Below are 26,297 nucleotides of genomic sequence, written 5' to 3' on the forward strand. Positions count from 1 at the left end.
TATAAATGTTCAAATTTTTCATTGGAACCAAACAAATCCACTGGGGAAGTGAGGGAGTGGACAGTGAAGATAAAGGATTGATTAAGCTGCTGTGTTCAAAGTATTTTTTTAAAACTTTCTTACCTAGCATAGAGAGGCTCTGTTATGTTTGTAACTCCTATCTAGAATTGATGTCTCCATCTATATTCATTCAGCAAATGCTTATTGATGACTATATGCTAGGCCCTGTCCAAGACGTGGGTAAAGTAAGAGTTGTAGCTTACTCTTGAGAAACTAGGGATAAAATAAGCCAAATAGTTGAAAAGTTGAGTGATTTGAAAGTTTTTTTTTTTAAATGAACTTTAGTAAATTCTTTATAATGGGATAGAATTTAACCTACTTAGTTTACTCTTAAATCTTTTGCTTCCTAAAGATAATACTTTCTAATCTTTTTGGAAAGCCACTTAAATATGTCTTTTTAAGAATTCTTTTTATGTAAACATGAAATATATTAAAAAACACAGTCAATTATTAAGGAACTGATTTCAGCATTATATTGAGAATAACCACAAACACATTTTGACATAAGGAGTTTGAGCCCCAATTTTTGATTGAGTAGGAACAGAGGAGTTTTTTTTCAAAGTAACCCTGCTTAGTTTTAATCTATTTTCTTTAATTTTGAAGGAGATGGACGAACACATGCGGAGCATGTTGCATCACAGGGAGCTTGAGAACCTCAAGGGCAGGTATGGGAACGGCTCTCTTCCATAAATTTGTGAATGTGGGTGGATCTGAGTGATGATGGTGCCTGTCAGTTTGTTTTGCAGTAATCCATCCTAAGCAAATGTTGTCTTATGGCGTAGAACAACCTTTTATAATTAATACCAAATATAGTAGATTTTTGGCATTCAAAAGGGATAAACTCTGATACCTTTGGGCATCTCAAATGTGTGAATTCACAGCAGCCCTATCAAGTAGATTACAACAAAGGTGAGTTGGGATGAGCTAACTCTCTCATTAGTAAGCTTTCTCATTCCTACGTGCTAGCCCTGCAACTAGGACATTTTGTATTTTTACTTCAGCAGTGTTACAAATTATTGCATGCCATAAACATTTAGTATTGCTGGAATTGTCTGAGACATCCAAAGTCTGCTAGATAGCACTGAATCTCATTGGTATAAACAAAATTGAAATATAAACCTTGAATGTATTTAAGAATGCTGGCCAGGTGCAGTGGCTCACGCCTGTAATCCCAACACTTTGGGAGCCCAGGGTGGAAGGATTACTTGAGCCCAGGAGTTTGAGACCAGCCTGGGCAACATAGGAAGACCTTGTCTCTACAAATAAAGAAATCAGGTGGGTGTGGCAGCTAATAGCCTGTGGTCCCAACTATTTGGGAGGCTAAGGTTGGGAGGATCACTTGAGCTTAGGTAGGTCCAGGCTACAGTGAGCTGTGATTGCGCCACTGCCCTCCAGCCTGGGTGACACAGTGAGACCCCGTCTCAAAAAAAAAAAAAAAAAAAAAAAGAATGCTATTCTGTGATTTAAAGCTTGAGATGTTTAAGGAAAGGAAATCTAGTAAGTGGACACCTTTAAAAAATGATATGTAGGCCAGATGCAGTGGCTCATGCCTGTCAGCATTTTGGAAAACTGAGCCAGGCAGATTGCTTGAGCCCAGGAGTTCAAGACCAACCTGGACAACATGGGGAAACCCCATTGTATTAGTCTATTCTCACACTGCTAATAAAGACATACCCAAGACTGGGTAATTTATAAAGGAGAGAGGTTTAATTGACTCACTTCAATGTGAGTGTGGCTGGGGAGGCCTCACAATCATGGCGGAAGGTGAATGAGGAGCAGAGTTATGTCTTACATGGCAGCAGGCAAGAGAGCTTGTGCAGGGGAATTCCCATTTATAAAACCATCAGATCTCCTGAGACTTATTCACTACCATGAGAACAGTATGGGGGAAACTGCCCCTATGATTCAGTTATCTCCACCTGGCCCTACCCTTAACATGTGAGGATTATTGCAATTCAAGGTGAGATTTGAGTGGGGACACAGCCAAGCCATATCACTTATCTCTATCCCCTGCCCCACAAAAAACCCCCAAAATTAGCTGGGCATGGTGATGTGTGCCTGTAGTCCCAGCTATTCATCAGCCTGAGGTGGGAGGATGCTTGAGCCTGGGAGGTGGAGGTTGCAGTGAGCCAAGATCACACCACCACACTCCAGCCTGGTGACAGAGCCAGACCCTGTCTCAAAAAAAAAAAAAAAAAAAAGTAGCGTATGTGTATATTCCATGTCTTTTGTCTATTTGTGATTTCTTTTTTGATGTATTTGACTTCTGTCAATTTGAAGTTTGGAAACAGGATAGATGGAGAAACATTGGGAACCTAGGAAATAGGAATTATATCTTATCCCATGAATAATAATTACAAGTTTGTGGTTTTTTTTTTTTTTTTTTTGAGATGGAGTCTCACTCTGTTGCCCAGGTTAGAGTGCAGTGGTGCCATCTCGGCTCACTGCAACCTCTGCTTCCCGGATTCAAGCGATTCTCCTGCTTCACCCTCCTGAGTAGCTGGGATTACAGGTGTGCGCCACTACGCCCGGCTAATTTTAGAAATTTTAGTAGAGATGGGGTTTCACCATGTTGGTCAGACTGATCTCGAACTCCTAAGCCTGTGATCTTCCCACCTTGGCCTCCCAACGGATTACAGGCGTGAGCACCGTGGCCGGCCAATAGTTACAAGTTTTGATCAGGATGTCAACCTAGGTCATTTGAAATTTATTTTTTTATGACCTACAGTTTAAGATTCTGTGGGCAAATTAATGTGTTATTAAACTTTCAGCATCTCTTTAGCCTATTAGTGGAATTTTTCCCTGCCCCCAGTCTCTTATTGTGTGAAGGTTAAGTCTTAGCAGCAATATAAAGGAGACTGTCACTCACATTTAGTATGGGGAGCCCTTATTATTTTTAATATATACTTTTTTGAGACAGGGTCTCACTCACTCTGTCACCAGGCTGAGGTGCCATGGCATGATCACAGCTGACTGCAACCTCGAACTCCTGGGCTCAAACAATCCTCCCACCTCAGCTTACTGTATAGCTGGAACTACAGGTGTGTGCCATCACACCCTTTTGGCTTTTATTTTTGGCTTTTATTTTTTGTAAAGACGGGATTCCACTCTGTCTTTCATTTGGCCTTTATTTTTTGTAAAGACAGGGTTCCACTCTGTTGCTCAGGGTGGTCTTGAATTCCTGGGCTCTAGGTGATCCTCCTACCTCTGCCTTCCAAAGTGGTGAGACTACAGGCATGAGCCAGTCTCCGTGGCCAGAAGCCCTTATCATAATACCTTGAATATATATGATCTCTACCTCATTAACATTCAAAATCTATGAAATGCAGTCGACTTTTGATTATGTGGAGTATTTTACTTAAAAATCCCATTTTCGGCCGGGCGCGGTGGCTCACGCTTGTAATCCCGGCACTTTGGGAGGCCGAGGCGGGTGAATCACGAGGTCAGGAGATCGAGACCACGGTGAAACCCCGTCTCTACTAAAAATACAAAAAATTAGCCGGGCGTGGTGGCGGGCGCCTGTAGTCCCAGCTACTCGGAGAGGCTGAGGCAGGAGAATGGCGTGAACCGGGGAGGCAGAGCTTGCAGTGAGCCGAGATTGTGCCACTGCACTCCAGCCTGGGCGACAGAGCGAGACTCTGCCTCAAAAAAAAAAAAAAAAAAAAAAAATCCCATTTTTAACAGACTTCCTTCTAGAGTTCATTTTATTATGGGTTACTTACCTGCCACCCAACCCATATGCACTATATCATTAAACAAAACAAACGAGGTCAGTAAATCTAGTCTGTAGGAGAGAAGCCCATTGCATTCAAAGATTAATGCCTCATTTATTTCGGACATCACTAATCAGCCATTTAAAACATTTTTAAAAGTTTGGGCCAGATGCGGTGGTCATGCCTATAATCCCAGCACTTTGGGAGGCTAAGACAGGAGCATCACTTGAGCCCAGGAGTTCAAGACCAACCTGGGGAACATAGTGGGACCCCTGTCTCTACAAAAAAAAAAAAAAAAAAAAAAAAGCCAGTTGTGGTGGGTTGCACTGTAGTCCAGCTACTAAGGAGGCTGAGGCAGAAGGATCCCTTGAGCCCAGGAGTTTGAGGCTGCAGTGAGCTATGATCATGCCACTGCACTCCAGCCTGGGCGACAGTGAAACCCTGTCTCAAAACAAAACCAAGTTTCGTCACATAAGACTCATGTTTATAATCAATATAGAATCATAAAAAATTGTTTAAAAAGTAAAAGTCTTCTCTCCACCCCACCCCCCTTTCCCCTCTAAATCCTATTTCTTAGAGGAGACTCAATGGTTGCTGTATATCCTATCCAGACCTCTTTCTATGTATTTACATACTTATTTATTTATTTACTTATTGAGACAGAGTTTCACACTTGTAGCCCAAGCTGGAATGCAATGGTGCGATCTCGGCTCACTGCAACCTCCGCCTGCTGGGTTCAAGTGAGTCTCCTGCCTCAGCCTCCCAAGTAGCTGGGATTACAGGCACGCACAACCACACCTGGCTAATTTTTTGTACTTTTAGTAGAAACTGGGTTTCGCTATGTTGACCAGGCTGGTCTCGAACTCCTGACCTCAGGTGATCCACCTGCCTTGGCCTCCCAAAGTGCTGGGATTACAGGCATGAGCCACTGCGCCCAGCCTATACATTTATATTTATAGATACACATTTTGTTTTGTGATGTTAACATAACGAACCACATTGTCATTTATGTTTTGTTCTATAATGTGTTCTTTTCCACCCATACAACTACACTGTGCTATGGAGATTTTATCTACCATTTTTAATTATTTGGATCACAGTACAATAATTAGGAAAAAGGCACTAAAAGCCTCCCTGAGCTGCCAATAGGAATGTCAGGTTTTGCACCCTAACTCATTTTCTTTTTTTTTTTTTTTTGAGACGGAGTCTTTCTCTGTCCCCCAGGCTGGAGTGCAGTGGCGCGATCTCGGCTCACCGCAACCTCCACCTCCTGGGTTCACGCCATTCTCCTGCCTCAGCCTCCCGAGTAGCTGGGAATACAGGCGCCTGCCAACACGCCCGGCTAATTTTGTGTTTTTAGTAGAGACGGGGTTTCACCGTGTTAGCCAGGATGGTCTCGATCTCCTGACCTCGTGATCCGCCCGCCTCAGCCTCCCAAAGTGCTGGGATTACAGGCTTGAGCCACCGCGCCCGGCTCCTAACTCATTTTCTTTAGAGGATAGCCTTTAGTACTTATTTACTCACATATTGGATATGGTGTTCCTGACCCTAACAAATTATGTTACATATAAGAGAGAAGACAAACGGGTAGCAAGAAAAAACAGCTTACAAAATTATAGAAAACCCCATAGAATCTCAAAAATTGTTTACTGACTTGGAACATTTACTGTAAGGACCGTCTTCACAGCTTGTACCACAGGGACAAATAATTATCAGTCATTATTTCTTTACCATGTTATTCTGGGTTTGTGATTATTTCCTCTGGATTTCATTTTTAACCACTAGGTTTCTGACACTGAGACTTTCTTTTTCTCTTTATAGTTGTGTCTACAGGTTTTGGTTGTGATCTGGTTAAGAATTGCAAAGTACGTGTTATTTAGGCTTTGCATGCAAGCTTGAATAAGCAATAAGTAACTGGTCTTACTTGGTTCGTGGCTGTGGACATGTGAAACATTTCTCTATTTTTTCCTAATATACTTCTTCAGATGTGTGGGCTGTAAGTAACATCTCCAGATAGAGACTATTAAAACGGCACAAACCTTTATTTATTCAGCAGCTGTTGTCGGGTAGTTAGAGCAAGCTTAATAAAGAAAAGCTTATGGAGAGAGTATCTTAAGACTTTGTGTTTCACACATGAGAGGAAATTGTGTGGTAACAGGATGAAGCTAATTTAGGCCCTCCTTTAAATGCCCTAAGGAAAATTATTGCCTTTGCTAGCCAAGGAGCAAAGCTGTACATTTCCCCCATGATTATTTTATTTATTTACACAGTATAGTATTTTAACTGATTGTTAATAAATAATTATCAAGTAACATCATTAAAATATTAATTTGCTATTAGGCTTTTAAAACATGGTTTCCCAAACACTATATGTTGAAGCATGTATGCCTGTTGTGTAGAGAACAGAGGTAATATGCTTACTCCACACACACTTGAATTTTCAGAAGATATGGCTACATAGAGAAAGAACAGGGTAGTATAACCACATCTGAAAACGCAGATGTGTGTGGAGGTAACCATATTACCCCTACACACTTTTGAAGTTTCTTATAAAGTTTTTTTTTGAAGTTTCTTGCAAAGTTTCTATTTTAAACTGGATTTTATTTATAAGAAAAATGTTAGGGATTTGGTTTTTGAAAAATTATTTTTAGTGTTAAATTTTTTTTTTTTTTGAGATGGAGTTTTGCTCTTGTTGCCCAGGCTAGAGTGCAATGGTGCAATCTCGGCTCACCGCAACCTCTACCTCCCGGGTTCAAGCGATTCTCCTGCCTCAGCCTCCTGAGTAGTTGGGATTACAGGCATGCGCCACCACACCCGGCTAATTTTGTATTTTTAGTAGAGACGGGGTTTCTCCATGTTGGTCAGGCTGGTCTTGAACTCCTGACCTCAGGTGATCTGCCCGTCTTGGCCTCCCAAAGTGCTGGGATTACAGGCATTGGCACCCAGCTAGTGTTAACTTTTATACTGCACTTATTGCGTACGCCCTTCTGGACAGGGTCTCTGATTTGTTCTCTGTCAAATAATTTTGGAACTCTGGTTATATTCTTTCTCACTAGGATTGCAAAATGGTTTGAAAATGTTCCACTGTTAAGAATCCAACATATGTTTGTGCTTTGGGGGTTGCAGGGTGTGTAGGTTTACGATTATGGATGTTTATTTTTAACAGTTAAGTTCTGCCTACTTTATACAACATTCCTTAATATTTTGGAAAGTCAGTATTGCTTTCTAGTTGTGTCTTTTAAGAGCGAGGGGTTTTGATAGTTTGAGCATTAGACAGATTCTCTGCATTTTAGAAGTAAGGATAAAATCAGGGATTTTATTTTAAAATACTTTTTAGGGATTATACTAAAGTCCCCGATTGAAAGATGTCCCTGGTACTGCAATATTCAGTTTAGCATTCTATGAGCTTTTAGGTAGAAAAGTAGGCTAAGATATTTTCCATAGTTTTAGAGAGTTTTAAGACAAAAATATTTTCTTTTTTTTTGAGACCAAGTCTCACTCTGTCACCCAGGCTGGAGTGCAGTGGAGTGATCTCGGCTCACTGCAACCTCCACCTCCCAGGTTCGAGCGATTCTCCTGCCTCCGCCTCCTGAGTAGCTAGGATTACAGGCGCGTGCCACCATGCCCGGCTAATTTTTGTATTTTTTTTAGTAGAGATGGGGTTTACCATATTGGCCAGGCTGGTCTTGAAGTCCTGACCTCGTGATCCACCCACCTCGGCCTCCCAAAGTGCTGAGATTACAGGCTTGAACCACTGCGCCCGGCCGACAAAAAGGTTTTCTAACTGGAAAATTGAGTTGATTGGAATGTTTATAGTGTAAATGAGATATTATAGATTTGTTATAGTCCTCAGACTGTTCTGATGCTGCCCATTGTGATAGATTTATATAATTAACTTCTTTGTGTGTTGCTCTGAGAAACAGCTTGTTATTAACGTTCAGTTGGAATGAGCTACCATCAGTTTAATTGCTTGAGAGAAAAGTATCGGTATCCCTGGTAAACTGGAGAAAGTTGAGATTATTCTTTTTTCTTTTTTACTTTTCGTTTTTTTTTTTTTGAGACGGAGTCTCACTCTGTCGCCCAGGCTGGAGTGCAGTGGTGTGATCTCTGCTCACTACAACCTCCGCCTCCTGGGTTCAAGTGATTCTCCTGCCTCAGCCTCCTGAGTAGCTGGGATTACAGGTGCTCACCACCATGCCTGGCTAATTTTTGTATTTTTAGTAGAGACGGGGTTTTACCAGGTTGGCTGGGGTGGTCTCAAACTCCTGACCTCAGGTGATCGCACCCGCCTCAGCCTCCCAAAGTGCTGGGATTACAGGTGTGAGCCACCACGCCTGGCCGAAGATTATTCTTTAAGTGTATAAATGTAGTAAGTGCAGTTGAAAACCCTCAGTAAAAATAATGTATTTAAGTACCTGTGGAATTAGAATATTGATATTCTGGGTAATCAGATATTGATATTTTTAGGTAACCTGGTCAGAGCACCTTAAAATGAATCTTAAAAATGTCGGTATTTGAGGTTGCAGAGTAAAAAAACAGTGAAAACTTGCAAATTTTCTGTTTTTCTGAGCTCTTCTCCATGATCCTTACAAAATAAGGAACAATGTTGTTTTTTTAAACTTACTGGGCATTGTTTGAGTGTTTAGACTCTGTCACCCTAAACAAGAGTGACTATGCTAAGTATTTACTAGAAGACAGTTTCTGTTACAGGTCACCTGAATATTCATTTAAAAAAAAAAAAAAAGAAAACACCTTACCAGAAAACAGCATGCCTAGAATTTAGCTGTATTTTGGTAAGGTGTTTTTTTTTTTCTTTTGTTTTTTTTTTGAGATGGCATCTCGCTGTGTCTCCCAGGCTGGAGTGCAGTGGTGTAATCTCGGCTCACTGCAACCTTTGCCTTCTGGATTCAAGCAATTCTCCTGCCTCAGCCTCCTGAATAGCTGGGAATATAGGTGCGCACCACCACACCAGGCTAATTTTTGTATTTTTAGTAGAGATGGGGGTTTCACCATTTTGGTCAGGCTGGTCTCAAACTGCTGACCTCATGATCTGCCTGCCTTGGCCTCCCCAAGTGCTGGGATTACAGGCGTGAGCCACCAAGCCCGGCCTTTTTTTTTTTTCCTTGAATGAATATTCAGGTGATCTGTAACAGTAACTGTCTTCTAGTAAATGAAGTGCCCAGTTTTGAGGGTCTCTTCTGATTGATGTAAATTCTGCCTATGTCTAGTTAGGTATCTGTGAGGGAGAGATGGAACAGAGGTGCATGTGTGTGTATGTGTTTCTGTCTGGACAAAGACGGCATGTCTTTTTGGATTGTTGGGTTTTTTTTTTTAATAGATTGGCATAGGAAGTGCAAAAATATAACTAGTCTAAATCCAAGACACATGATACATAGTTAAGCCAATTTGGATTGTTGAATGGATACTGCTGTCTTGTAACTATGGTGTTCAGATGTTTCTCATAAATGACTGCATAGTCAGCTGACCCAGTCAAGGGATTTCCAGAAGCTAAAAAGCAGTTTAATTATTGATCTGCTACAGCTCTGGACACTGATTCAAGACTTTGGCTTTTGAAGACTGGCTACGTGAGATTTGCCATGAAGTATGTAAAGTAGAAAAACAAAACAAAGCAAAAAAGTCTGCCTAGTTTAACTAAAAACCTGGTTTTGCATCTCTCTGAACTGTAGCATTTTCTGAAACTTGAGAAAACACATTTGCTTGGCACAGCTGTTAACTTCCTACAACTGAAATGCTTTCCATTCCCTTTAAAATAAGCCCTTCTGAAGCAGAATGTAGATCACATGTATCATCCAGACCAAAAAAGTTTGCCTGGACTCCTCCTGGGGTCCGGAATCCTCACATTCCAGGCAGAGCTCCAGCTGTTCCGATTTAGTTACCCACTTGGGATTGGCTGCGCCACCTACTCTTGTTTCCACCCCTTAACTTTCACTGGAAGAAAGCTCTAGACTGAAGATTAAATGTAAGCGCTGTCACCAGGCCTTCTGAGTGCAGCTGGCACCATGGGTGTGCTCCAGAGCAACTTCTGCTTGCTCTGAGCCCCCTGCCCTGCCTCCCCTTTCACCATGTTTCCTCTGACAAGATTTTAAGTACAGCAATTCAAGAAGATTTCTCCTCCTAAACGACATTTATCTGAAGTGTATTGCCTCTTGATTGCTGGAAAAGAATCTTAAACTCATTTCAAAAGTAACTTATAAACAAACTTATTATTAAAAGTGATGAAAGGAGCATTGAAATTAATTAGCACTAATTTTTCACTGTGCCAAAGTGTGCAGTGTCCTTCAGAGGAAACGATAACAGATCTGGTGAGTGTGCCATGCCAGTGGGGAGAATTGAATGTCCCTCATCTCCCTCTTTCCCTAGGGACATTAGTCATGAGTGCCGAGTGTGCGGGGTCACAGAAGTGGGTCTTTCTGCATATGCAAAGCACATTTCTGGCCAGTTGCACAAAGATAACGTTGATGCCCAGGAAAGAGAAGATGATGGAAAAGGAGAGGAAGAGGAAGAAGATTATTTTGACAAGGAACTCGTTCAGTTAATAAAACAAAGGAAAGAACAAAATCGGTAAGTAATTGTTTTTTTTTTAAAGCCTATCTATAACAGAACACAGCAAAGAATACATTTTATATCTTTGTACTGTTCAGCCCATAGCATTTAAACTTAGGTATAAAGTTTAGCTTGAGGTTGTTGTCTTATTAATCAAAGGGCAATGGAATGTTTTCTTGAACTACTGTAATATCTTCTTAAACAAGCAAACTCAGTATAGTTCCTACATAAGCTGTAGCTACATATCTGAAATTTTTGCCATGTTGGTAACTATGTTGAGAATGGCTTTATTGGTATCCAAATCTTTTTTTTTTTTTTTTTTTTTAAGATGGAGTCTCACTCTGTCACCCACCCAGACTGGAGTGCAGTGGTGTGATCTTGGCTCATTGTAACCTCTGCCTCCTGGGTTCAAGTAATTCTCCTGCCTCAGCCTCCTGAGTAGCTGGGATTACAGATGCCTGCCACCATGCCTGGCTAATTTTTTTTTTGTACTTTTAGTAGAGACGGGGTTTAACCCCATTAGCCAGGCTGGTCTCAAACTCCTGACCTCAAGCAGTCTGCCCACCTCAGCCTCCCAAAGTGCTGGGATTACAGGCATGAGCCACCGTACCTGGCCAGTATCCAAATCTTTTGAATACCAATAAGTTTTTATTTGGTGTTTAAATTTTCTAGTGGAAAGGTGTTAGAGTATAAGCTTCATTGTATAAATTGTATAGTATATAGTATAGTCTTATTGCCAAAATAACAGTATAGTCTATGGTATATAGTATAGTCTTATTGCCAAATAACATTTCTTAGGAAAATATTTTTTGACTGGTATGAATTAACGTGGTGCTTCTGCCAAATTTGATTTATCTTTTTGTCTTTGAATCCCCAGTGACTACCACAGTGCTTTATTGAATAAATTTTTTTGATAGTGTCAGGATCATTTAAGCAATATAAATTTTCTAATTTGTACTGCATAATTTCATACCTACGTTGATACATTCAGGTATTAGGCATTTATGTTTTTATCTTACTGCTTTCTGGTCTAAAGAGTTTAATTATAAAATTTGTTAAAAAGAGTTTAATTAATGAGGTAGAAATTTTCCATGTGAGGGAAAGAGAGAGAGAAGCACTTATGAGGTGGGATAATTTTTTAAGTCCCAGAACATGAAGAGAATCATTTCAGATTCTAAAATAAAAATTTAAAGATTCTTCTTGAATACTAGTTATACCTGGTCTGTACCTCCTTTTTAGTTAGAGGCTTGACTATAAAAAGGAAGTCGTTTTTACTCTGTATGTTAAAAGTTTTTTTGCTGGGAGGCACGGTGGCTCAGGCCTATTGTCCTGGTGCGTGAGGAGACGAGGCCTGGGCTTCAAGACCAGCCTGGGCAACATAGGAAGCCCTTATCTATGTAACGACAGCAACAAAAAATTAAAATTAAAAAAAAGTTTTTTGAACAAGTCCTTGAAGGAGACTTTCTTCGTCTTAAAATATCAATAAAGGACGACCATCCCTAATCCAAAATCTGAAAATGCACCAAAATCCAAAACTTTTGAGTGCCAACATGTGGCCATCAGTGGAAAATTCCATACCTCATTTCATTTTACAAAATTATTTAAAATATTACCTAAAATTATCTTCAGACTGTGTATAAAAGGCTTATATGAAACATAAATGAATTTTATTTTTAGACTTGGGTCCCATTCCCGTAATATCCCATTATGTATATGCAAAAATATTACAAAATCCAAAGCAGTTTGAAATGCAAAACGTTTCTGGTCGCAAGCATTTCAGATAAGGGACGCTCAAACAACATGATTCTTAAATCATTTAGTAGCTTAGTCCTTCAGATGACATTTTCATTACTTTTAATATAGTTGCAGTTTACTTTCTCCTGCTTTAGGCAGTTGGAGCCTCTGGGAGACTAACTTCTATTAAACATCAAGTCAGAATAGATTAGACATTTGTATCATAGTTACTGTTTTTTGAGTCTTTTGATGTGCCTCCTTGGTGACCTATTTATAAAATCATCTACTTCTTTTTTTTTTTTTTTTTTTTAATCAGGGTGTCAGTCTGTCACCCAGGCTTGAGTGCAGTGGCACGATGACACCTCACTGCAGCCTCAACTTTCTAGGCTCCAACAGTCCTCCCATCTCAGCCTCCCGAGAAGCTGGGACTACAGGCATGCATCACCACCATGCCTAGCTAATTTTTTTTTTAATTTTTATTTTTGGTAGAGATGGGGTTTAGCCATGTTGCCCAGCCTGGCCTCGAACTTCTGGGCTCAAGTGATCCACCCGCCTTGGCCTCCCAAAGTGCTGAGATTACAGGCATGAGCCACCACACCTGGCCAAAATCATCTACTTCTTCAGGAGGTTTTTTTTTTTTTCTTTTTTCCTTCATGAATTTTTAACTTAGGTTATTCTTTCTGGTCTATGGGTTTAGCCGAATGCTCCTATCTTCTGAATCTAGCCAATTCATGATGATCTAGGAATTCTACTTTGTGATTTATTTATCCCCCAATTCTCCCATTTCTGATCATATCAGTATAGCTGAGTCAGTGGTCTCCTTGGATGCCAGAAGTTGCATGTTGCATAGAATCAAAAGATAAAGGCAGTTTGGTTAATGGTTATAAAAAAATTCTGCTACGGCATGTAATAATACTTGTTACTTTCTGAACAGAGTCTCCTGTTTAGAAATGATTGTAATTTATATAATATGAGTGGATGTTTGAACTTCTAGATAGACTTTTAAATTCCGTCTTGTGAAAAAGGAAGAAGTTGCAATTTGTGTCCAAAATATCGTAGACATTGAAAGCCTTTAAAGCCAATTAAAGTCAGTATTGAGTTTAAGATTTTTAACTCAAGGTCAGAGGAAGGATCTTAAATGTGGAAACTTTGTTTTGAGATGTTGATTCTATGAAGGCCTATGGTTAGGAGTATAAACTCTGGCTAGAGTCAGACTGCCAAGGTTTAAATCTCTGCTCTACTACTTTCTGGCTGTCTTATTCTAGGCAAGTTATATAACCTGTCTACTGCTCAATTTCTCATCTATAAAGTAAGAATAATAAGAATACTTGCCATGCCTGTAATTCCAGCACTTTGGGAGGCTGAGGCGGGCGGATCACGAGGTCAGGAGTTCAAGACCAGCCTGGCCAACATGGTGGAACCCCGTCTCTACTAAAAATACAAAAATTAGCCAGGCGTGGTGGCAGGCACCTGTAATCCCAGCTACTCAAGAGGCTGAGGCAGTAGAATCGCTTGAACTCGAGAGGCAGAGGTTGCAGTGAGCTGAGATCGTGCCATGGCACTCCAGCCTGGGTGACAAAGTGAGACTCCATCTCCAAAAAAAAAAAAAAAAAAAAAAAAAAACTTGCCTCAGGATTATAAAAACTGAGATAATCTATATAAGGTGCTTAGCATTAAATGCCTGACACTTAGGTACTCAGTAAATTTTAACTAGCTACTCAGTATTTTGAGTACTTACCACATGCTAAGCACCATGCCCATGCACACCATAGGCAGTTTGTAGAAGAAAATGGTTTTTACACCTATTGCTGTGATGCTTACTGAAGCTTATTCATGTTTCTGTGCACTCCTCATCTGACATGAACACGTGAAACAGCTGTAGCTTCTTTATAAAAACCTCTGGCTCATGAAGCTCCTTATAGCACATATTATGGTTACTACTTGTTTGGTATATGCTATTTTCCTCCTGTTTGTGACCTTACTGTCTCAGCTAGGTTCTAAGCCCTTCACAAACCGGAACTGTACATAAAAGTCTTCTTATACCACTAACAGTTATTGAATGGGTACTGGACAAAGTGTTTATTAATAAAAATAACCATGCAGAGTATCATCTTATTTAAAACAGGTTAAGAAATGAGTTTTTCAGAAAGAACCTACAACTGGAAAAATCATGGTATTAAGGGCAGCTGAACATAAAATTGTACTAAATATGATAACTAGGCCAGGCGCAGTGGCTCATGCTTGTACCCCTGTAATCCCAGCACTTTGGGAGGCCGCAGTGGGTGGATTACCTGAGGTCGGGAGTTTGAGACCAGCCTGGCCAACATGGTGAAACCCTGTCTCTACTAAAAATACAAAAATTATCTGGGCGTGATGGCACATGCCTGTAATCCCAGGTACTCGGGAGTCTGAGGCAGGAGAATTGCTTGAGCCTGGGAGACAGAGGTTGCAGTGACCTGAGATTGTGCCACTGCACGCCAGCCTGGCCAACAGTGCAAGACTCTGTCTCAAAAAAAAAAGATAACTATAGCTATAAAATATACTTGTTCTCTTTCCAAAAAAGCTGCATAATACAAAAATAATAATTGGATGATAGGGACAAAATCTCAGAACCTGCCAAGAAAAACAGGACCAAGAAAGGGAGGAGAATGTAAATATGCCAAATTTTTGTTTGTTTGTTTGAGACAGTCTCGCTCTGTTACCCAGGCTGCAGTGCAATGGCATGATCTCAGCTCACTGCAACCTCCGCCTCCTGGGTTCAAGTGATTCTCATTCCTCAGCCTCCCGAATAGCTGGGGTTACAGGCGTGCTCCACTACGCCTGGCTAATTTTTGTATTTTTAGTAGAGATGGGGTTTCTCCATGTTGGCCATGTTGGTCTTGGACTCCTGACCTCAAGTGATCTGCCCGCCTCAGCCTCTCAAAGTGCTGGAATTATAGATGTGAGCCACCACACCTGGCCAAATGTGCCAAATTTTTAATATTTCTGAGTGATGGGGGAGATGGTTGTAATTACTTGAAATTTAAATAATTTAAAATGTTTAATTTTTAAATTAATAAGTTGAGGAATATATATTTAAATATATCATTTAAAGATATGAAAACAACCACTATTAGACATAAAACTAGACTTGGTTACATATTCTAAGTAACGGGAGGAAAGTACAAGGGAAGTTTGGTGGGTTATGCCTTTCAAGGTAGCATAGGAATTCCTTTAAATTGCTAATGAAAAACTGTTTTTCTTCCAGACAAGATGAACCTTCCAATATCAACCAAGAAATAAACTCTGATGATAGACGACCCCAGTGGAGACGAGAAGACCGAATTCCTTACCAAGACAGAGAGAGTTACAGTCAGCCTGCATGGCATCATCGTGGACCTCCACAGCGGGATTGGAAGTGGGAAAAAGATGGCTTTAATCATACTAGGAAAAACAGCTTTCCACATTCTTTGAGGAATGGCGGTGGATCAAGAGGACGTTCTGGGTGGCATAAGGGTGTTGCAGGAGGCTCCTCAACTTGGTTTCACAACCATAGTAATTCTGGAGGTGGTTGGCTTTCAAATAGTGGAACAGTAGATTGGAGTCATAATGGTACAGGAAGAAATTCCAGTTGGCTTTCTGAAGGAACAGGTGGCTTTTCCAGTTGGCATATGAACAACAGTAACGGAAACTGGAAATCCAGTGTACGTAGTACAAATAATTGGAATTACAGTGGCTCTGGAGACAAATTTCAACCAGGCAGAAACAGAAATTCTAACTGTCAAATGGAAGACATGACTATGCTATGGAACAAGAAATCTAATAAGTCAAACAAATACAGTCACGACAGATATAATTGGCAGCGGCAAGAAAATGACAAACTTGGTACAGTTGCCACATATAGAGGTCCTTCTGAAGGATTTACAAGTGATAAATTTCCTTCAGAAGGCTTACTCGACTTCAATTTTGAGCAGCCGGAAAGCCAAACCACTAAACAAACAGACACTGCTACTTCCAAAGTTAGTGGAAAGAATGGCAGTGCGGCAAGGGAAAAGCCTCATCGCTGGACACCTTACCCTTCTCAGAAGACTCTGGATTTACAGTCGGGATTGAAAGACGTCACTGGTAACAAGTCAGAAATGATAGAGAAACCTCTCTTTGATTTTAGCTTGATAACTACAGGAATACAGGAGCCCCAAACTGATGAAACACGTAATTCCCCAACACAGAAAACACAAAAAGAAATACATACTGGATCTCTTAATCACGAGGCCTCTTCTGATTCTGCTGCTTCCTTCGAGGTGGTGAGACAGTGCCCCATTGCAGAAAAACCTGAACAAGAGCATACACCAAATAAAATGGCATCATTGAAATCCCCACTCCTTCCATGTCCAGGCACTAAATCATTTTCTCAAAAGCAAGATCCAAAGAATATCTCAAAAAACACCAAAACGAATTTTTTTTCCCCTGGAGAACACTCAAATCCCTCGAACAAGCCCACTGCGGAAGATAACCATGGTCCTTGCATATCCAAACTGCATAGTTCACGTCCTCATGTTTTAAAAGGGAATAAAAGTACATTTGGCTCTCAAAAGCAATCTGGTGATAATTTAAATGATACTTTACGAAAGGCCAAAGAGGTGCTACAGTGTCATGAGTCATTGCAAAATCCACTTCTTAGCACTTCTAAAAGGACCAGGAACTATGCAAAAGCAAGTAGAAATGTAGAAGAATCTGAAAAAGGGTCTTTGAAAATTAAGTTTCAAGTGCACGCACTAGAAGATGAAAGTGATGGAGAGACATCTGACACGGAAAAGCATGGAACAAAAATTGGAACCCTAGGTTCTGCAACTACAGAATTGTTATCCGGCAGCGCTCGAACTGCTGATGAGAAAGAGGAGGATGACCGAATCCTGAAGACTTCTAGAGAACTATCCACTTCCCCATGTAATTCCACAGTTCGCCAGAAAGAATCTGAATTACAAATGACATCTGCAGCCAGTCCACACCCTGGCTTATTGCTAGACTTGAAAACCTCTCTAGAAGATGCACAGGTTGATGACTCTATTAAATCTCATGTATCTTATGAAACAGAAGGCTTTGAGAGTACTAGCTTGGATGCAGAGCTTCAAAAAAGTGACATCAGTCAGCCCTCGGGCCCTCTCCTGCCTGAGCTAAGTAAGCTTGGCTTTCCTGCCTCACTTCAGAGGGATCTAACCCGGCACATTAGTTTGAAGAGCAAAACTGGAGTACACCTTCCTGAGCCAAACCTCAATAGTGCCCGCCGCATTCGCAATATTAGCGGTCACCGAAAGAGTGAGACAGAGAAGGAGTCTGGGCTCAAGCCAACCCTACGGCAGATTCTAAATGCATCTCGGAGAAATGTCAACTGGGAACAGGTCATTCAGCAAGTAACCAAGAAAAAGCAAGAGCTGGGCAAAGGTTTACCCAGGTGTGTGCTGCTTTTCGGTGTCTTTTTTTTCCTCACTTTTCTTTTAAAGTAACCCTTTGACCCTGATCAAGAGAATTCTACGTGTTTCATTTAATTAAATGTTTGCCAACAATATCTGTTGTAGATGTCTTGATTTAATATCAAATAGTGACTGATACTCTATGACAGATGGAATAAAGTATTTCCTAGCAGAGAGTGCAGGTTAAAATGGAAGCACACCTACTTGAGAAACAAGATGGTGACGTAGGAAAAAAGTCATCACTTTATAGGGGTAAAATCCGTCGCTTTATGGGATAGAAAATGACAGCATAAAAATGTAGAGCTATAGATCTGTGTCTTTTTCTAGATCTTAATTTTGGAATGCATGCTATAACTTTTAAATATAACTGTTCTCATTACTTTTTACTTAGAACGTACGAATAGTTAACTTTTCTGTATGTACTCTGGGCATTATATTTATGACTACAACATGCTTTCTCTTAAGCACTTGTGTAATATTTTGGCTGTTCATCTTATGTTGAGGTACTAGACTTTTCTGAATGGTAAAACAGGGTTCAACACAGGTTTGCTACTTGAAAGTCATAACTCTGCTGCATGATGATACAGTTCTCCAGGCTTCAGGGGCATTTCTGTACTTGTTGAAATAATGGATTTATTTCCCCCCATTTTCCTTTCCCACACCTTGTGAGTAGCACTTGAAATTATAAGTATAAAGCACTTGTAAATGCTCAGTAAAAGGGTTTTTTTTTGTTGTTTTGGTTTGTTTGCTTTTAAAAATTATATGCTATATGTATTATAGATTTAGAGCTCTATATGAAACAAAACTTAATTTTTACTCCCTCAAATATATTATTGTAGCTGTATACAAACCTCTAGTCTGGTACTTGTCACAACATAATATATTTATATCTGTTCCACTTACTAGACTGTGAGCTCCTTGAAGACAAGAGCCACCTTACTTTTTATAACCTCAGTGCTTGAGAGAGCCTGGCACATTAAAAAATAATGCGCCTCCCAACAACCATATCCAATTTATGTTTTCATTTTTTCTTTTTTCCTTAAGGTTTGGCATAGAAATGGTACCCCTTGTTCAAAATGAACAAGAAGCCTTAGATTTGGATGGGGAACCTGATCTGTCCAGTCTAGAAGGATTCCAGTGGGAAGGTGTTTCCATTTCCTCGTCCCCTGGCTTGGCAAGAAAGCGAAGCCTTTCTGAGAGCAGCGTGATCATGGACAGAGCTCCTTCTGTGTATAGCTTCTTCAGTGAGGAAGGTACAGGCAAAGAAAATGAGTGCCAGCAGATGGTTTCACCTAGTAACTCATTGAGGGCTGGACAGAGCCAGAAAGCAACCATGCACCTCAAACAAGAAGTGACACCTCGGGCTGCCTCCCTCCGACCAGGTGAAAGGGCTGAAAATGTTGCTACCCAAAGGCGACACAGTGCACAATTACCCTCTGACCATATAATACCTTTGATGCATTTGGCAAAAGACTTGAACAACCAGGAGAGGTCTATACCACCTTCAGAGAATCAGAATTCCCAGGAGAGTAATGGAGAGGGAAACTCTCTGTCATCAAATGCATCCTCAGCCCTTGCGATCTCCAGTTTAGCGGATGCAGCCACAGATAGTAGCTGTACCTCTGGTGCTGAACAAAATGATGGCCAAAGTATTAGAAAGAAACGAAGAGCCACTGGAGTGAGTATAATTCCCTCTGCTTTTTGTAGAACATCGCATGTGGCAAGTTGGTTGCTTATGAAAAAAGGTTCAACTGCTTTTCTTGGGTATCTGGGATTGTGATTCTCTCAACTTCTAGAAGAATTGTGAGGTTCTTACTTTTATCCTACTAGTTTCTTACACTGAGTAATTCTGCTAAATTAAATGTAATCTAATATGAATGTACAGTACCAGGAAAATATGAAGTCATATCTAAAACCAGTGTCCAAGCCAATGATTCTTTGTATCACCTGACCAAGGATAAGTCACATCTTCAGCTGTAACCCAATCTGTTTTCATAGATGCGTTCTGCACTGCTACTGAAGAAAGGCGTTCTACTGTTGCACTTGTAGGGCATGGATGATTGCTGGATTCAGGAGTGCTAGGCTTAACACTAAGATGGTTTTAATACTATTAGAGTGCATATATATGAGCAGAGTATAGAAATATTTTTAGTCTGTGTAACTCTGTCCTTCATCCTTCAGTTACCCAGCCTGGCCTTTAAGAGTCTTTTATTTCACTGATACCACTTCTGCTCTTCTGGCATTTCTGCCGCTAATATTGCTTAACCCTCTCAGTATCCCTTTCTGAAAAGAAAGAGTTGCTGGTAGTGACACAGTCTGGGATCTGGTGAAAAAATGAGTTCTTCTCTTCATTATTTATTTATTTATTTTATAATATTTTAAAACTTATATTAGAGATGAGGTCTCACAATGTTGTCCATACTGCTCTGGAACTCCTGCACTCAAGCAGTCCTCCTGCCTCAGCCTCCCAAGTAGCGGGGACTACAAGCATGTGTCACTGTGCTGGGCTTCTCTCATTTAATACTGAGGTGATAAGCATAGTAGTTAAGGTCATGAATTTTAGACTTGCTTCAAATTGCAATTCTGCTCCTTTGAGCTAGATGCTATATGTAGTGGATGTTATTGGATGACTTAAAATACACTTCAAGCTGAGGGATTGTCCTATGACAAAGAGCTTGTCTAATGGACTGTTAAGCTTTTTATTGTAAAGGTTTCTTGCTGAAATTTAAAGTAGAAACTATGCCAAGTTATAAATCATATATATATATATATATATATATATATATATTTTTTTTTTTTTTTTTTTTTTTTTTACTGGCTTTGTCTATACTTCTACTTGTGCCTTACTACACCAAGATGAAATGCTGAAATGCTTTGCCTGACCTCCATGGGCTTTCCTACCTCTAGGATGCTAGGAGGCACTTCACCCTGGATTTTTTTTTTTTTTTAATCAGATACGTTTATTCAACTAAAATTTTGAGTTGGTACCATGTGCTTGAGACTCCTACAATCATGTTAGAGATGGTAGCAGTAGTGAAGAACAGTGTATGGCTATCTTAGAATTGATTTTCTCGTCTTGGATAATGGCTTTTACACATTGGATTTTATTCAGTTTTCTTTATCCCTCCAGGATGGATCTTCTCCTGAACTCCCAAGTCTTGAGAGAAAAAATAAAAGAAGGAAAATTAAAGGAAAAAAAGGTATGGTGCAGAATATTTTGGGAGAAAGAAGTTGGTGTTTTTTTTTTTTTTTTTTTTTGGAGGGGTGGGTTTTTGGTAACCTCCAACTCTTGAGCTCAAGCAATCCTCTTCTCTCAGCCTCCCGAGTAGCTAGGACTACTGGTATGTGACACTATACTAATTCTTTTTATTTTTTTGTAGAGACAGGGTCTAGCTATATTGCCCAGGCTGGACTCAAACTCCTGGGCTCCAGTGATCCTCTCATCTTGGCCTCCCAAAGTGTTGGGATTACAAGTGTGAGCCACCGTGCCCAGCCCCAAGAGGTTCTTGTAGCAGTTCAGCGTTTGTGCAACTTGACACAGAGCATAGCTTATCATTTATCAAACACTGATTGTCCATTTACTTTTTTTGGATATTTTTGTTGCCTTGCTTAAGAGGAAAGAAAAGTTTGATTTCCTAATACATCCAGTTACAACTGTAGAAGAAATATATGATGTCACATAGACTTGTAAGCCAAGGTTAGTATACCACTTGGACAATATAAAGCCAGGAAGTTTCCTTGAGCCTTTTCAGTGGTATGAAACGTGTTGGCCCTCTTGGTCATGTATAGCCATTTCTCTCACTTTCTGTTTTTGAGGCATCTTGGTTGCTTCCCCCCCTGCCTCACCTCCACACTCCCTTCCTTGGTTGCTTTTCTAAAGTGAATTATGGAAAGAAGTTATTAACATTGCTCCCTCATTGATGTATTTCTGTAATTCTTGCTTTTCCTTGACTCTAACCCAGTTCTAGTATAAGGGCTAGTCCCGGAAGTGATTGGATGAGGCTTGAGTGAATGGATGTGATGGATAAGGGAGGAGTCAGGGACAACCCACATTTCTGGCTGGGCCAACCAGATGGATCATATGTAGAGCTAGAAAACTCCGTGAGAGGAGCAGATTCAGAATAGAGAAAGATGATGAATTCCCTCAGGGATTCTTTGACTTAAAGGACCTTTGAGATAACCTAGCTAGAAATACCATAGTCAGTAGTTAGATATGTGGGTGTGGAGCTTAAGGGAGAGGTCCTGGCATATTGAATAGGAAACAGACAAACACAATGATGGTAAATACATACACAGAACATTTTATTCAAACTAAGTTAAATGTACTATTTCAAAGCTGTATTTTCTTCAGGAAGTCTTCTCTAATAAAAACAATTTTTAAGTCAACTAACAGACTAAACATGGATTGGAAAGAGAGTGCAAGCAGTCTAGGTCCGGAATCCAGTCTAAGCAAAAGTCCTGTGTGAAGACAGTGGTAGATAAGGGAAGAACGGGAAACGAGACCTAGAACAGGTGGTTTGCATGGGACAGATTTCACCTGGAAAGGTAGTGGTGGAAGGCGGTGATTAGATGAGACAGAATGATGTGATGGTACAATGGAGCTTATGAGACACCTCCATCTTAGCAGTTCTCACTTTTGGTTCCTAGCTTTGATATCACTGTGCTTGACTAAATGTTTTGTGAATTTCCAATGACCTATTGAGGAGAACGTAAAGTCTTATCCTAAATAATGGGTATAGTTCAGTCTTCTGAGGAGCTGTGTGATGAGAGGGACATCTCTCGTATTAACCTGAACCTTATGGTTTCTTTTGGCAGAACGTTCTCAGGTTGACCAGCTGCTGAATATTTCTTTAAGGGAGGAAGAACTTAGTAAGTCATTGCAGTGCATGGATAACAATCTTCTGCAAGCCCGTGCAGCCCTTCAGACAGCTTATGTGGAAGTTCAGAGGCTACTTATGCTCAAGCAGCAGGTAACGGCATGTGGAGGATTTAATAAAAATGGATCATCTCTGAAATCATGTTTTGTCCTGCCAAACCCATGGCTGGAGTCACCCTAAAAGTAATGGCAGGGGAGTTTCCACAAGGGAAGTGCCCCACACTGTGCCTAATGGGGGACAGTTAGGATTCCAAAGAAAGAAGCACTAAATGCCAGGGTGGTGAGTCCAAAGCATTTATTAGGAGAGCTTACTTAGAGAGTAGGCTGCAGCAGTCCCCACAAGGGACAGCAAGAAAGGGGCGTTCTCCCTAGGTATATCCACAGCCAGGGGGCGGGATGTGGAGTTTATATGAGGGTTTAAGGAATTTGGCTCAGGGCCAGGGCCAATTTCTTTCAGTGTTTTGGGCAACAACCTAGATACTTTTATCAGTGCCTGGGAATCTTCAAGGCCCCAGGTAGGGTTCAAGCCTGCTGGAGAAAACCTGCGGCTGGCTGGGTCACAGAGCAGTCAAGACACTCTGATTTTTGGTCAGGACATAGAAGAAAAATGGGGAGACCTAGAGGACCTTACAAGTTGGATTTCAAAATGCTTAACAAAATACTTTATTTTTAGATAACTATGGAGATGAGTGCACTGAGGACCCATAGAATACAGATTCTACAGGGATTACAAGGTATTCAGAGGGCATCTGATGGATTGGGCCCTCTATAGCGTGTTACTTTTTTGTTTTCTCTGCCTTTTTTTTTTTTTTGGAGACAGAGTCTTGCTCTATCCCCCAGGCTGGAGTGCAGTGGTGCAATCTCTGCTCACTGCAACCTCTGCCTCCCAGGTTCAAGTGATTCTCGTGCCTCAGCATTTGATTAGCTGGAATTACAGGTGCCCACCCCACTCCCAGCTAATTTTGTATTTTTAGTAGAGACAGAGTTTCGCCATGTTGGCCAGACTGGTCTCAAACTCCTGACCTCAGGTGATCCGCCCGCCTCAGCCTCCCAAAGTGCTGGGATTACAGGCGTGAGCCACTGCACCAGACCATTTTGTTCTCTTTGAGGGGATGAAAAGTAGTCATGAAAAGGTCATGTTATTTCTCTCCTGTCTCCTTGGTTTCATCCTTTTTTTTTTGTTTTTTTTTTTGAGACAGGGTCTTACTCTGTCACACAGGCTGGAGCGCAGTGGCACAATCACAGCTCACTGCAGCCTTGACCTCCTGGGCTCAAGCGATTTTCCCATCTCACTCCCCCCAGTAGCTGGGACTACCGATGTGTGTCACCATGCCTGGTTATTAAAATTTTCAACTTTTAATTTTATAAAATTATAATTTAAAATTGTAAAAATTTAAAGGTTATAAAAAGTTATATAAAATTCTAAAAAGTTATAAAAGTTAAAATAATGCTTTTATAGAGATGGAATCTCCCAGTGTTTCCCGGGATAGTCCCAAACTCCTGGGCTCAAGCAGTCCTCCTAACTTGACCTCCCAAATGGTTGGGATTGCAGTCCTGAACCACCACGCCTGGCCAGTTTCATCCTTCTATAGAAAGGTCTGTAAACTGTGCATCCCAAAAATGTTTAGCAACAAACAATATGTTATGGAGAGAGTTTTGATTAGGAATCAAAAGGCCTGGGTTCAAATCTTCACCCTTCCATTAGTAGCCTATGTAACTTTGGATAAGTCATTTAAAATTTGAAAAATTGGAATGTTGCTAGGCACAGTGGCTTATGCCTGTAATCCCAGCACTTTGGGAGTCTGAGGCAGGTGGATTCCTTGAGCCCGGGAGTTTGAGACCAGCCTGGGCAACATGGTAAAACCCTGTCTCTACAAATAAATACAAAAATTATTAATAATTATTATTAGTAATAATAATAATTCCAGCCTGACCAACATGCTGAAACCCCATCTCTACTAAAAATACAAAAATTAACTGGGCATGGTGGCGTGTACCTGTAATCCCAGCTACTCAGGACGCTGAGGCAGGAGAATCGCTTGAACCTGGGAGGCGGAGGTTGCAGTGAGCCGAGATTGCGCCACTGCACTCCAGCCTGGGCGACAGAGTGAGACTCTGTCTCAAAAAAATAATAACAATAATAGCTGGGCATAGTGGCATGTGCCTATAATCCCAGCTGCTTGGGAGGCTGAGGCAGGAGAATTGCTTGAGTCCAGGAGGTCAAGGCCGCAGTGAGCAGTGTTTGCACCACTGCACTGCAGCCTGGGTGACAAAGCGAGACCCTATCTCAAAAAAAAAAAAAAGAATGTTGATGCCTACTCTGTCTGTATCCTTGGTGGTTGTAGAGATTATATTCTCCATATTTTGGAGAATTATGAGGGACTATACTAATATACTTATTAATTTATAATTCTTTTCTAATGTTTAAAAATACAAATTAGCTCAGACACAAATGACTTTTCAGATAACATTTTTGCATTTCTGTGTATGTACGTTTCCCATTCTAGAAACATATGAACCTTCTGAGCACCCAGACCAGGTTCCCTGTAGCCTCACACGAGAACGAAGGAACAGTAGATCTCAAACATCCGTTGATGCCGCACTGCTGCCCACTTCCTTTTTCCCACTTTTTCTGGAGCCTCCATCTTCCCATGTGTCTGCATCACCCACTGGAGCCTCTCTTCAAATAACCACGTCTCCTACTTTCCAAACCCATGGCAGTGTCCCTGCTCCAGACTCATCAGTTCAGATTAAACAAGAGCCCATGTCTCCTGAACAAGATGAGAATGTGAATGCTGTGCCACCAAGCTCTGCCTGCAATGTGTCCAAGGAATTACTGGAAGCTAATAGTATGTAAGCTTTTCTCTGGGTTAAGGGCATCCCAGTAGTGGGACTGGGGCATTTTTATATGAGTGATATAAGCCATACTTGCTCATTAAAACTAAAATGAGCAAGTACAACTCATTTTTCACTGAAATTCTCTTCATATATACGGGAGGATTCTTTTAAAATATTTTAGAGAATGTAATTTAAATATCAGTCATTTTCTTTCATTTCCTCTAATCTAGGGTTAGAGTTGACTTTGTATTAGCACCCACAAGGTTCCATTTATTAGGATAAGTACAAAATTTGTTTTGTGTGAAATAAATGGGGTTGAAGTTAATTCAGCCAATTTTCTAAATAAGGTCTATCCTCTGAATTTCTTTGCACTTACTGTCTATATAATCTCAAATACAAACCAGGATTAATAAAAGCTTGAGAGGCAGGTGGCCATGATGGGATTTGGAATCATCTACTAAGAACTTGCTGTTGAGAAATAGCCAGGGTTTTCACTCTTTTCGAAAAATAACACTTCACCTGGTTATCATTTGAGAATACGTCTAAGCTATGTAAAATCCTGTTAGGAGTTTGCGTTACCACAGTGGTGCTGTATTTGAAAATTAAGTCCAACAAACTGGCATTGTGTGGTTTCCTGAGCAAAAGCAAAAAATCTAAAAAATTACTCTAGATTTTACTACCAGTACTGTGTTGCAATATTAATCTACATGTTAATATCAAATGTATAGCTTATTTATTTATTGAGACAGAGTCTCATTCTGTCACTCAGGCTGGAGTGTGGTGGCATAATCACAGCTCACCACAGGCTTGACCTCCTGGGCTCAGGTGATCCTCCCACCTCAGCCTCCAGAGGAGCTAGGACTACAGACGCCCGCCACCATGCCTGGCTAATTTTTGTATTTTGTATTTTTTTTTTTGTAGAGATGGGGATTTTTTTGTAGAGATGGGGATTCACCATGTTGCCCAGGCTGGTCTTGATCTCCTGGGCTCAAGTGATCCACCTGCCTTGGCCTCCCAAAGTGCTCGGATTACAGATGTGAGCCACTGCGCCTGGCTTAGCAT

General features: G+C 40.7%; 1 protein-coding gene across 4 annotated transcripts in view; it reads left to right on the plus strand.

The window, feature by feature from the left end:
• The window catches only part of ZNF106 (zinc finger protein 106), a 73,761-nt gene that overhangs the window by 18,669 nt on the left and 28,795 nt on the right, over nt 1-26,297 (plus strand). For 2 of the 4 annotated variants that reach the window (XM_032176022.2, XM_032176023.2), the window contains exons 3-10: nt 664-725; nt 10,155-10,355; nt 15,319-17,502; nt 18,566-19,199; nt 20,652-20,721; nt 22,337-22,491; nt 23,071-23,131; nt 24,905-25,246. In XM_032176022.2, coding sequence (XP_032031913.1) covers nt 664-725; nt 10,155-10,355; nt 15,319-17,502; nt 18,566-19,199; nt 20,652-20,721; nt 22,337-22,491; nt 23,071-23,131; nt 24,905-25,246 — 3,709 coding nt within the window. The remainder of the gene's footprint in view (nt 1-663; nt 726-10,154; nt 10,356-15,318; nt 17,503-18,565; nt 19,200-20,651; nt 20,722-22,336; nt 22,492-23,070; nt 23,132-24,904; nt 25,247-26,297) is intronic. The other 2 variants (XM_032176024.2, XM_032176025.2) reach the window with 1 other exon arrangement.

This window comes from Hylobates moloch, unplaced genomic scaffold, assembly GCF_009828535.3.
Source record: "Hylobates moloch isolate HMO894 unplaced genomic scaffold, HMol_V3 SCAFFOLD_14, whole genome shotgun sequence".
Lineage (NCBI taxonomy): Eukaryota > Metazoa > Chordata > Mammalia > Primates > Hylobatidae > Hylobates > Hylobates moloch.